The following is a 13641-nucleotide window of genomic DNA, read 5'->3' as shown; positions in this document are numbered from 1 at the left end:
ACATCAGCACTAGGGAAGGATATTAGAGCAAGAGCTAAGGGATTATTTCTTGGCTTTCAAGGATTTCCTCCTCAGGGATCAAATACAAAAATCCAAACCAACCTTTGGTTCAGAAATGGTAAGCCAGACACTGTTGGCTTTCTGACTGTTCATGTTTTCTTGAGTCACCTCCGTAGTGGAGTGGCCAGCTCTCGGTAGCTTCTTGGAAATATACGATTGTTCTGTTTTTTTGCAGTGACAATGAATCCTGAAACTGAATGGCACTAATGTTTTCCAAGAGAAGCGGCCCCAGAGGGAGCTTGCTAGCCTGCCAACAGAGGATGAAGAGGATGCAAATTTAATTAATTTCAAATCAACGTAGACACAAGAACCTTTTGCTGTTTCTTCCAACGGCCACTCTTCCTAATGATGGCATCACCTGTATTTGGAAGAATGCACAATTGAGCAGCACTAGGAAGAAGCTTGGCTGCCGTCCATGCTAGCTGCTGAGGGAGGAGGAACCACATGGTATCCCCCTCTCATCAGGGCCTCTTCCCTCCCATCCACCCGCCTCTCACTGCCTGTACTCACTCTGGCCATGCTCTCTAGGTCTTACCTTTCTGCTTCACTCCTCGGAGTTTAAATCAGGAAGCTGTTTTATATATGGCTTCCTTCTGGGTCACCTTGTTACCGAATTAGCTCTGGATAATTTCCTCTGATTAGTCAAGTCGTCTGATAGGTCATCTCTGTTCAGCAGGAACTTTCCTCAAGGCGAGTTACATCATGGGAGAGAGAAAACAAAGCGAGTGGTTCACTGTATACATCATCCCAGGGGCTTGGTAAGCTCACCTACCTGCCCAGAAGACATACGGAGAGAGTCTGCCATCCTGATGCTGTTTGGTGCCTTGTGGACTCTGAGTTGGCCGGACCCTTTGGGACCTTCTCTGAGGAATTGGAATCTTCAGTGAGAGAGCAAAGTGATTTCCTTCTCAGCTAAAATCACCTGTCTGTTCACATTTTCCCCAGACCTCATTCTTGCTCTCACCACACCTCCCTTGCCTATGATATGTGAATAGGACATGTACACAGGGGGATCAATTGTCAACCTTCTTTGTTCTTGAGATCCTTAAGGTCATTTGAAACAAACAGAATAGGAATAGGAAATACCTGTGTCTGTGGCAGATATCACTCAGTGTACTTTCCTATCAGGCTGGGACAAGCCTCGTGTCCTCTTCTACAAAGCTCTCCAGGAGGCCACAATCAGTCCACCGGAGAGGACATTCTCCGCCATATTTGTTGACACCCTTTACAAGAAGCGGTGGTACAGTAGGGTCTGCTTATCATTCCCATTCACGTAAAATCATTCCTCATTTAATCCTTAATTTTCTACTTTAAAGCAATCTAGCAAGTTGGGAGTCCTCAGATCTTCTACACACCTGATATTTTATTCTAGGAAAGAAGTAAAGAATGAAAACTTTATTTATTTTATTCTCTACATATAAACTGAGGGGAGATGAGGTTCACCAAACATTTGCTGCTGAATTTGGGGTCTTGCGTTTGAAAGGCCGCCTTAATGCGTAACAAAAACGGCCCCTCTCCCTCCTTTTGGAATCCCTCTGTCATGCTCACCTTTGGGACTGTGCCCATACTTTTAAAGGCAGAGCTCCAAAGCTAGGGAGATCTTTCCACACAATGAAAGAAAACTATCTGGTTGTGTTTAACCACGGCTAATTCTGCTATCCTGAGACTTCATACAGCTTTGGCAAAAGACAGTCTTCGTGGTATATAATTTCAACAGATTTATCTGTCATATTCTCGTTAGTACATCCTAATACGGTATTTTTGTTTTCACTTCTGTTATGTACATTCATATTCAACTTGTGGTCCACAGTGACTCCCAGATACTTATGCCAAAATTGCCATTTTCTGAATCATCGTTTCAGCCTATTTTGTTAGTTTTGTTCCTTCTCAACATTTTGACTCTCAGAAGACTCTCTGATTGCTTCTTTCTCTCTAAGTATCCAAGATTTGGGGGGAACACTGAGCCCTGTCAATTTTGTCCAAGACCATCCAATAATGTGACTTTAGAAGTTCAGAGAACTATAAGAGGACTTGGAATCTCATTTTGATGAAGCAATATTTTACGATACAATAAAAATACTCTCATTTGGTATTTAAAATCGTTTCAAATTCCAGAAGCAAGCTTCAGCACTATGCCTTTCAATTTGTCTCTGAAAAATGTACTAACTTCTGTAATTGCACAGTATACAAGCATTTTTTTTAAAGGTTGTTTTTTTTTTTTTTTTTCTGGCAAGATATAGGAACCAAAGCAGTGAAGGGTCAATCCTAGCCTCCTGTATCTATTAATTACTGTTCAATCAATAGGTGTCATATATTTATGATAATTTTAATAATTGTTTTAAACTCAAAGTTAATTTTATGTTTCAGATTATTGTCTATAAACAGCTAACTAATTTTCCCTTAATTGGGTAGCCAATCAGAACAAAATCTGACTTGGGGATATTTTAAAGATCTGTAAGTTTCACTGCATTTTTGTACATTTTAAGCAAACCAGGTTAATAATGTTGTCGAGTCGAACTTCTCAGGAAACTTGTTTTAATAAATATGTAAGGATATCAACCAGCTACTCTTACTGCAATGATGTGACTCCTCTTTCTGGCGAGCTCATTGTTATCCAGACACAGGCATATAGCAGGGATCAAACTTCAGAGCCATGGTGGGGTGGAGGAGGGGAGGCAAACGCCTCTAGCAGTGTAAATGCATGCTTTAAAAATGCTTTTGTCTATTTTTAAATTTTGGTTGTTTATCAGTTTGCACCATGTCTGGAAGGAGGCTCCCATGATGAGTAAACAGAAAATATAGACTTTAGTTTCAATTCCCGTCAGAATTAATACAAATTCTGAATGTACTGGAGTGATAAGACACAGTTACATACTAGGAAGACACTGCTGAAATTCTCATTGTGGGGAAAACATTGACATTTTAGGCTGAATTAAATTTACACATGCTATATTTTCACACTTGGAAGATACTCAGGATAAATCCCGGGCTTCCATTTAACAGGGACAACAGGCAGGCCAGAACAGCTTCACGCGCAGATGACATTTCTTCAATCTTAAGGTAACCAGGAGAGTCACGGTATAATAGCGTGCAATGAAATTAGTCAGATTGGTTATTAATAATTGTAACTGTGATGAATAATTGCATCATCCAAACAATGAATCCTAAATTTGTTTGTCTGAGCAGTTCTTTGACATTACCTTGGCTCTTTCTTGGTTACCAAGATCTTATTTTCCTCTTAGTCCTTTTGGGGGTGGCTATTTGTAGATATGCAGCGGGTTTTCTTGATTTCTTTTGGGTTATGCCCTACTACCTTTTCTCAAAAAAAAAAAAATGCCATATTCACAGGATAGTGATCCATTCAGTTATATAAAACTTTTTCAAATCAATTCCATAGATGCTCAAAGCTCTTTTTGAAATATTTTAAGAAGTTAATTTCTTTTTTTTTTAAGATTTTTTTTCGTTATATATTTGACACAGAGAGAGACAGCGAGAGAGGGAGCACAAGCAGGGGGAGTGAGAGAGGGAGAAGCAGGCTTCCCGCTGAGCAGGGAGCCCGATGCGGGACTCGGTCCCAGGGTCCAGGGATCTTGACCTGAACCCAAAGGCAGACGGTTAACGACTGAGCCACCCAGGTGCCCCAAGAAGTTAAATTTCTAAACCAAAGTACATCCAATAACATGGAGACTTTTATTTCCATGCTGTATAAGTTTAGAAATACAACACTGAGCTGTTTAAGACAAGCAAAGGTGACTGGATTCTCTTCCACTGGACTTCAAGTGTAACCATATTCCTCACTTCCCATCACAGCATCATCACTGGCCTTTGGTATTTCATAAATAAGTAATTGGACCTTTTACAAAAAGGACGATCTTCACATTTTTCACTTTTTTGGTCTGCATGGCAAGAATTAAATGAATGACACATAGAAACTACAAATAGTAAGAAACATTTTTTTCAGTGTAAAGATCAGTGGAAAGTAATCACCATTTTACTCTGACTTAGGTAAAGCCCCTGTAATTATATATAACATCACAAACTTAGGAAAACTCTGAGTGTGTAATAAATGTCAGCTTCCAGAAAGAGCAGCAATTGTAGTTTTCCAACAAGTTAAAAATAATCTGGTAGATCATTGGTAATTTAGCATGTACATGTCTTGTTTTAAAAGTTAAGTGAAAATAATGCAAAAAAAAAAAAACCCTACCTTATTAGACTCTCTCATTCTTCAAGCAGTATAAAGTATTTTCTCAGAAAGTCAGTAAGATCATCAGATGTCGTATTTACCATTGGGCTTCAGTGTAGAAATTCTACCTTGGAAGCCTCATGTAAGAAATCATCACTGATTAGAATTTATTTGCAAAACTACTGAAGTGTTTTTTTTTTTTTAAGATTTTATTTATTTATTGTCAGGGAGAGAGAGAACACAAGCAGGCAGAGTGCAGGCAGAGGTAGAGAGGGAAGCAGGCTCCTCGTTGAGCAAGGAGCCTGATGCAGGATTCGAACCAGGACCCTGGGATCATGACCTGAGCCAAAGGCAGCCGCTTTTGTGGGTTCACTGAACCATCCAGGCATCCCTAAAGATTTTTTGTTTGTTTGTTTGTTTTTCTTTTTGTTTGATTATTTTTAGAGAGAGAAGGGAGCGGGCAGGGACAGAAGGAGAGGGAGAGAGAGAACCCCAAGCAGGCTCCACACCCAGCTCGGAGCCCAACATGGGGTTTGGCCCCCACGACCCTGAGCTCATGACCTGAGCCAAAGTCAAGAGTTGGTGGCTTAACGGACTGAGCCACTCAGACGCCGCACAACTACTAAAGTTTTAACACTGATGAAAGGTTTTAGGGTTTTTTTTCCCTTGTCTTGCATGCTGAGAATAATATATATAATATTATTTTTCTTTTATAGCTTATGGCTTTAGAAATGCCAGCTATACATTATATATGTATAAATTGCTCTATTCTCAGCTGCATGATTTTTGATTAAAAAAATTATTAAGGGGGCGCCTGGGTGGCTCAGTGGGTTAAGCCGCTGCCTTCGGCTCAGGTCATGATCTCAGGGTCCTGGGATCGAGTCCCACATCGGGCTCTCTGCTCAGCAAGAAGCCTGCTTCCCTCTCTCTCTCTCTCTCTCTGCCTTCATCTCTGTCTACTTGTGATCTCTCTCTGTCAAATAAATAAATAAAATCTTTAAAAAAAAATTATTAAGTCCATACGTGTTTGTATGCTACATTGATCAATCAGCAGTAATAGAATTAAAAGCATTTCTAAATTCAGTTGAAAAATAAAGTGCTATAAGATAGGAATAAAAAATATCTTTAACATTAGTTTCTATGTAATTAATGTATATTAACATTTTAAATTAATGTTTATTTGAAGGTAAGGTATTTGTTTACTAAAATGTTGTTGACTGAGGGTAAAGGGGTGAATTAAACATCTTTTTAAAGGAAAAATCTTTTAATTTCTGTGACTATGAAAAAGAAAAAATTTTACCTTTGATACTTATGCTCTTTTGATCTATATACCTCTTTAAATAAATGAAGCAATGCCAATTTTAAAAGTTCTTATAGAACTGAACCTTTTTTACACAAAATTATCTACCTTAAAATTAATTGGATTTTCTACATATCTAAAAGATACTATAACACATTGTCTTCTTTTCTTTGCCAAATATTTTTAAATTGAAACATGAGATTTTAATTGTCTATGGAATATAATTTTTAAACATTTTTTTAAGTAAAAATAGGAAAATCTCAGAGCTAAAGCCTTCTCTTTGTCCTGATTACTCACTTTTTTGTCATGTCTTTAATTCTAATTTCATTTTCTACACATTGACATTATAATAGTTAGAGCAAGGCTGACAGGCAGGTTCACCACACACAGATCCTACGAAGATGCCTGTGAATAAGGATGTGTTCTTGCAGGTCACAAAAACTAGTCAGCACCTTGACAAACAACAAGCAGAAAGATCCCTCCTCCAGGCCCCAGCTGAAGTAAAACCTGGTCATTTAGAGCAACGTTATACCCCTAGAGTCTGTGGCAGTGGGTATTTCCTTTCTATTTCAACCAGAACGACTGAAGGACTGAAGTGTTGGGACAGATCAGCCTTGAGATGTCTTGGACCCAAAGAGCAGAGAATCCCACAACATTAGGGAAATGATACTAAGAGAGAACAATAATACTAACTGTACCTAGCATCCATTGTGTGTCTCAGTTAGGAATTAAGTTCAGCTTCTAAGAGTAGACACACGAAATACAGTTGTTTTAAGCAAGGTCTTTTCTTCTCCCACATGAAAGAGCACAAAGGTAAGCTGGTGTGGTAACTCCACGGTCACCTGAGACCTGGGTTCCTTCTCAGCCTCCCACCTCCGTCAGTGCAGAGCTCCAGTCGACCAGGTGGCCACCTGATGTAAACTTTCCAGCATCATGTTCACAAGGAGGAGAGAAAGGCAACGAGCCCAGGGGTGAGTCACTTAAAAGAGCTTTCCTGCTGGCGCATTGAGACACGTCAGCCTTATCCCATTAGCCAACCTATCTGCCAGGCCACCGGGAACAGTAGTCTCTGGGTTGGCACATTAGCATATCCAACAATAAGGTTCTGTTTCACAAATCACTAAGAGAATATTGGATATCTATAGAGGCAGCAGTCCAGGCCAGAAGGGGCGAAGCATTTAATCATGTAGCATCTCATTTTAATCCTCACTGTATACTTTGAAGATTGGCTTAGAGAACTCATCAACTTGTCCCGTGTCTTCCCAACTGCAGAGCACGTGCTTTAAACTACTACACTAACCCGCCTGTCCAGTAATAACCAGTAGGAGAATGTTTAAGAAGGTATTGGTCATTGTCAAGGAGGCCCATGGGTGGGCACGGTCAGATGAGAAGTAACGGAAGCTGCCAGCTGGTGGGGAAGGAAGGGCGCCTCACAGTGCCAGTGGAAATGGTGTATGGGGCTGAGAAAAAGAAGCCCGGGCTTGGAATAAAGTGGGTAAGGGGAAAAAAACCTAGTTTCTGGATCTAGGTTCTGGTAAGGATTTGGTTACTGAGTGAAAAAATAAAATCCCATTTACTGGAGCTGAAGTCAGCAGGGTCGTGGTTGTCCTCTTCAGGGTTGCGATAGAGAGCCATGCCCAGTTACTCTCAAATACAGGGGGTTAGTGCGATCGCGTGTAAATGTAGAGTTGCTTGAAAGATCACCTCTTCAACAGCCATAATCGCTGTGGCTTTCAGAACGGCCAAACCTGGCAGGTCCATAGCCCTTGTGTAAAAGAGGAAGAACAGCAATGTTTGAGATTCGCCCTGACCTCAGAGTCCCACCTCCAGAAGCAGTCATACTTTGCAAAAGAGAAAAATCTGATTGAATTGGCATTTTGCCCATGTATTGCTGCCTAACTACCTTAGAACTGAGTGGCTTAAACCAAAACCAAACCAAAATAACAACAACAAAAAAACAACAAAGCCAAAAAACTTAGAAGCTTAACCCAGAAACAATCATTTATTTTGTTCGTGAGTCTCCAATTTGGGTGGGGGGTTGTTGGGAGTGGCTCCTCTCTGTTCCACATGGCATCAGCTGGGCGACTGAAAATTGGGGCTGGGGGATCTGCTTTCAGATGGCTCACTCCCATGGCTGGTAAGCTGGTGTCTTTATCGGCTGTTTGATTGGAACCCAGCCAGGCCTGTGGGCCTGGGGCCTTGGTTCCTACTACATAGTCCTCTCCATGGCTGTCACGCAGCATGGTAGCTGGGTTTCAAGAGCAAATATCCCAAGAGAACAAAGTAGATGGACGTGGCATTTTATAAGCTAGACTCAAAAGTCACATATCGTCACTTCCTCCATCCCCTGTCATTTGAAACAGTCACAAAGTTCAAGGGCAAGAAGACATAAATGCTACCCTTCAGTGTCAAGAACAAGTGGGATAGGAGATATGTTATAGGCATTTTAGAAAACATCATCTGCCAAACTTGGTGTGGACCCATGCTATGGCTGTCTTGACTTAGACATACATCCCAGTAATTTTGATAGGTTTCACCACCTACATGAGGCCTGACATAACAGAACAGGCCATGGGGGAGCAGACACAAAGAAACTTATGCCTATTCTCAGTACGTAAGGTTATAATGGGAACAGATTCGACTGTGAGCACCTTGAGGATGGGGATTAAAAAGCGTTAGTCATCTCTGTATCCTGAACAGTGCTTGGCCCTAGGAAATGCTCAATAACCATGGGAAAACCCATCACCTACGGAGCTAAGAGTCACTGTACAGCCCTTACTCAGTACTATGTCAATCTTTACCATCAGTGACAACAGAACCCAAATAGAGAATTGTTTATTGTCCATTATCATTTTTACCCAAGTTTCCAGTTCCACTGTGTTTCCCTCACCTTCCAGCTAATCGATTCTGATGCCATTTCTTTTTATTTGACAGATAGAGATCACAAGTAGGCAGAGAGTCAGGCAGAGAGAGAGAGAGGAGGAAGCAGGCTCCCCGCCGAGCAGAGCGCCCAATGCGGGACTCGATCCCAGGACCCCGAGATCATGACCTGAGCCGCACTGAGCCACCCAGGCACCCTCTGAAGCCATTTTTAATCATTATTCAAAATTGTCCTCTTGTGTGTGCCTTTTGTTTTTAGCTGTCTTAAATCCAATCTGGAAGGTGGCAGAGAACGATCGTAGTTGAACTAACAAGCAAGTGGAGGTGGAGGGGAAAAGTTGGCCCCAGTTTGGAGGGGAAGGAACACAAGGAGGGGAGCCCAGCAAACCACTGAAATCCTCTCAGCAGCTCTTTCTACTCAGCTCTGGGCTCCCTTCCTTTGCTCTCTAGAACGTGCATGGAGAAAGGAAATACAAGTTTTATTAATAACAAGAGTCAATGATCTATTTTCGGTGATGATACAAGCAAGATACTGACTGTTTCTTCCTTGGATAGGAAGACAGATGAACAAAATAAAAGGTGCTGTAAATTCTTCTTGAAAGTTCTCCAGCCAGCACTAAATGTAGATGAAGCCAACCAAGCCAGCTAATGGGGCAAGATGGTGAACTATGGGACCCATGTTATTCTCACTGCCATGAATCTGTACAGAAATTCCTCCATCTTGTTACATGCAGTGACCAATGACTTTTCATCTCGTGTGAATGTGCCTTTCTGTTTGTAACCCACCCCTGTTCATTACAGATGCCTCCATCCTTCCTCTTTGCTTATAGTGCCCAATACTCTACCTTCAGGGACCAGGGATAGATACATCTGTGGAAAAACCCAAGTGAATTATGTCAGGATTTGTGTTTTCAGTAGGGCTGGAACACAAACAAGGGGAACACAGTAGGCTGGGGAAGGAGGTGGGGAGTATGTGAGGAAAAGCTCTTGGGGACTCTCTGATTCAACAGATGAAACCAACATTAGTTGTGAAGACCAAAGGGTAGGATAGGAACCAAAATCTGGAACACAAAACTGAGGCAGGAGTTAGAAGCAGACTAGAAAGGGTTGAGAGTGAGAAGGGTGAGGAGAGTTCTGGGTGATTTTCACAATGGAGCTGAGCTGTCCAGAGTCTGCTTTCATTGTCCACTGGATGCACAGAGAATGGTGCTCAGCCTGGCTTCATGCTGGAAGGGCAGAAAGCACATTAGAGAATAATACCTTCTCTATAACAGAGTTGTACCTCCTCCCTGTTAAGTTGAGAAATTCAGTTCTAGAGGGAAAGCATGACTATTAAACCCTGGGCTAGGATTCATGGTCTCACAGCACTGGGACTCATACCCTGACTCTTATTAGAGCTCTGAGAGTGGTGGGAGCTAACTAAATTGTCTGAGAAGGGGCAGACCACCTACATCTCTGGTCAGACCCAGAGCAGGTGACACAAGGTGTGGACAGGACAAAGCCCAACATTTTCTTTTGAATAAATTTTACAAATTTATCCTAAATAAATACAATTCTAATTTTCTGCCTTCACATGTAATGTTGCTGTGTTTGTTTAAACAAGACTCTTGATTCCATGAGAAAATTTCCAACTCAAAATACTTCAGCTCAAAAGAGATGTATGGGCTCAGGTAACCAAACCGGGCAGAGACAGGAAGTTTTTCTCTCAGAGACAAGCAGAAGCAGGTTCATCTACAGCAAGGGGCAGCCAGACCAGGTACTCAAACACAGTAAGGATTCTTCAGTGTTTCTGTCTTTCCTTTATTGTCTGAAACAACTTTCTCCACGGGGCTATAACTATTGAGCTAGTAGCTCCAGGAAGCTCATCTTTCTGTCTTACCCACCAAAGTAGAAAGGAATCTCTTTCCTTTACCCAATGAAGAAAAGTCCCCCAGAATGACTTTTATGCCTAACCCCGTGAAAATGGTATTGGGACTGACGGGGTTGACATTTCCCTGCACTGCCACAGGTTGAAATGTGTGTGTCTGTGTGTGTATGTGTCAGGTACACACATTGGTTGGTTGGTGGGGTGGGTGGTTCATTAGTTCATTAGTTGGTTGTTTGGTTGGTTGAAGAGGATTCATGATGAAGTAGCTTCTAAAGGGAATCAGAGTGTTATGACCAGATGCAGGGTATTTGGGACCAGCCACGCACACAGATACCCCCACCCACTACACGTGCTCTTCTTTCCCATTCTCCTTACTTATCCACATGCAGAGTCAGAAGTCCAGAGTGGGGGGGCGCCTGGGTGACTCAGTGGGTTAAAGCCTCTGCCTTAGGCTTAGGTCGTGATCCCAGAGTCTTGGGATCGAGCCTAGAGTCAGGTTCTCTGCTCAGCTTCCTCCTCTCTCTGCCTACCTCTCTGCCTACTTGTGATCTCTGTCTGTTAAATAAATTTAAAAAAATAATAAAAGAAGAAGAAGTCCAGAGTGGGCTAGGTTCTCAGGATGGCGGATCTATCGATGCTTTTCATTTCCTCCTTTGTACATTTTTAGTATTTTTCTAAATGTGCTATAGTAAATGTGTATTGCCTTTGTAATTTATGTTACAAAAAACAGAGTGGGTAAGTTTCCATTAACCGAGGCAGAATACTAAGAACTCAGACAGGAAAATCCAATAATATTTTTACCGTATATCTTGTGAACCTTAGTTGCAAAGCTAATTAATATATTTAGGTGTATATGACCAGGACTACTTTTTGTGGGAAAGAGAAGGGGTTCCAAATGGAGGTTGGTTAGAAGCCCTGAAAGTCTTGCTCCACAGTGGGGAATGTCTTGGGTTTTTCCTACGTGCGTTCCTGTATCCCAGGGTGAACATGGACACGCTTCATGCATTTCTCTTCAGGGCCTATGGGAGAATCAGGGCACCTTTGGAGATTGCATTTACCTTGTGGGTTGTGTCTCCATTGAGGACAGGAGCAGAAGATCCTCAGGCAGTTGTCAAGATCCCAAGAAGCTGAATGAGAACAAGCCAACATTAGAAAGACTTTCTCTCCCCATGATGCCTAAAGTCTAATCACTTAGGCTCTTTTTTTTTTTAAACTATAAGAATCATTAAATATTAAAGAATATTTTGAATACAGAGTAAAAATATCCTCCATTTAAAATTCTCTCCATTGTACACATCTCCCTTGCCACAGTTTCTACAATTAACACAGACACTTTTCATAGAGTAAAAAAAATTAGTGAAAATAAAGTGCAATTAAAATACCCCCCCCATCAAATTCATTCTTAACTCCACAAGCCTAGCAAGGCGATTTGTACTCTCCACCAGCTCATTCCAAGAAAAGCAATGTGAGGGACCCCTGGGTGGCTCAGTGGGTTAAAGCCTCTGCCTTCAGCTCAGGTCATGATCCCAGGGTCCTGGGATCGAACCCCGAATCAGGCTCTCTGCTCAGCGGGGAGCCTGCATCTCCCCCCGCACCTCTCCCTACTTGTGATCTCTGTCTGTCAAATAAATAAATAAAATCTTTTTTTTTAAGATTTTATTTATTTATTTGACAGACAGAGATCACAAGTAGGCAGAGAGGCAGGCAGAGAGAGAGAGAGGGAAGCAGGCTCTCCGCCGAGCAAAGAGCCCGATGCGGGGCTCGATCCCAGGATCCAGAGATCATGACCTGAGCTGAAGGCAGAGGCTCAACCCACTGAGCCACCCAGGTGCCCCTAAATAAATAAAATCTTAAAAAAAAAAAAAAGGCAATGTGAGAAGAAGCCTGAGGATGAACCCTGATGAGGCTCACGGGGGCCACTTCCTCAAGCCCCCTGAGGGAGCGTGCTTTCCCGAGGAGAGCAGGAACATTCCCAGCTGCTATTGGGGGCTTTAGGGGGGTCCACAGCAAAGGGAGCCAGTCAGAAATCCTGGAAAGAAAATACGTGAAGGCTTCCCTAAAGATGCCACTGGGATCCATTCATTCTGCAAATATTTATTGTTTTTACTCACTCTGCTCCAGGTAATAAAGATACAGAGGAGAGGTGGGATAGCGTGGGGAAGCCCCCAGCCTCTGGAGCCAGACTGGCTGGGTTTAAATGCTGGCTCCAAAAGGGGAATCCTCCTATACTGTCGGTGGGAATGCAAGCTGGTGCAGCCACTCTGGAAAACAGCATGGAGTTTCCTCAAAAAGTTGAAAATAGAGCTACTTTATGACACAGCAATCTCACTACTGGGTATTTACCCTAAAGATACAAATGTAGGGATCTGAAGGGGCACATGTACCCAAATGTTTATAGCAGCAATGTCCACAATAGCCAAACTATGGAAAGAGCCTAGATGTCCATCAACAGATGAGTGGATAAAGATGTGGTATATATATACAATGGAATACTACGCAGCCATCAACCCCCCCCCCCGCCAAATCTTGCCATTTGCAATGATATGGATGGAACTAGAGGGTATTATGCTAAGCAAAATAAGTCAATCAGAGAAAGACAATTATCATATGATCTCTCTGATACAAGGGATTTGAGAGACAGGGTGGAGGGTCATGGAGAGTAGGAAGGGAAAAAATGAAGCAAGATGGGATCAGGAGGGAGACAAACCACAAGAGACTCTTAATCTCATGAAACAAACAGGATTGCTGGAGGGTGGGGGGCAAGGATAGGGTGGCTGGTTTATGGACATTGGGGAGGGTATGTGCTATGGTGAGTGCTGTGAAATGTGTAAGCCTGATGACTCACAGACCTGTACCTCTGGGGCAAATAACACATTATATGTTAATAAAAATAAATAAATAAATAAATAAAAATAAATGCTGGCTCCATGCTTCAGGTTACCTAACTCTCTGTGCCCTACCTGCCACATAAAATTTTCTGAAAAAAACCACATGAATTAATCCATGTGAACGCTCTGAACAGCAAGTGCCCAGTGTGTAGTAAGGATTGGAGAGCGTTGGTTGTTACTCTTGTCATCTCTGCCCTTAAAGACATCACAGTCCCGAGGCTGAAATGGCACAGACTGTAAGTCTGTGGAACAAGAGGAAGGACCTGCCAGGCTCAGTGGGTAAGATGCAGAGTTGTTGAAAGGCTCCCCTGCTGAACAGCTTGTAGGAAATTACGCTGCCCAGGACTCTGGCCCCAGCACAATTTTGAAGGTCATTGGGTCACAGAGGGCACAGTCCCCTAGCGAGAGTCATTCCAACTGGCAATGATGGCATGATGATGATGAAGACTTTTATTGAGCACTT

At 42.3% G+C, this 13641-nt stretch overlaps 1 protein-coding gene across 2 annotated transcripts in view; it reads left to right on the top strand.

The window, feature by feature from the left end:
- The window catches only part of TMEM154 (transmembrane protein 154), a 39139-nt gene extending 36517 nt beyond the window's left edge, over positions 1 to 2622 (top strand). For both annotated transcript variants that reach the window (XM_047717652.1, XM_047717651.1), the window contains one exon: positions 236 to 2622. In XM_047717652.1, coding sequence (XP_047573608.1) covers positions 236 to 251 — 16 coding nt within the window. In that variant the 3' untranslated portion in view covers positions 252 to 2622. The remainder of the gene's footprint in view (positions 1 to 235) is intronic.
- Positions 2623 to 13641: the final 11019 nt, after the last annotated feature.

This window comes from Lutra lutra, chromosome 2, assembly GCF_902655055.1.
Source record: "Lutra lutra chromosome 2, mLutLut1.2, whole genome shotgun sequence".
Taxonomy (NCBI): Eukaryota; Metazoa; Chordata; class Mammalia; order Carnivora; family Mustelidae; genus Lutra; species Lutra lutra.
Note: the sequence above shows the minus strand (reverse complement) of the source record. Positions and strands in the feature narration are given on the sequence as shown.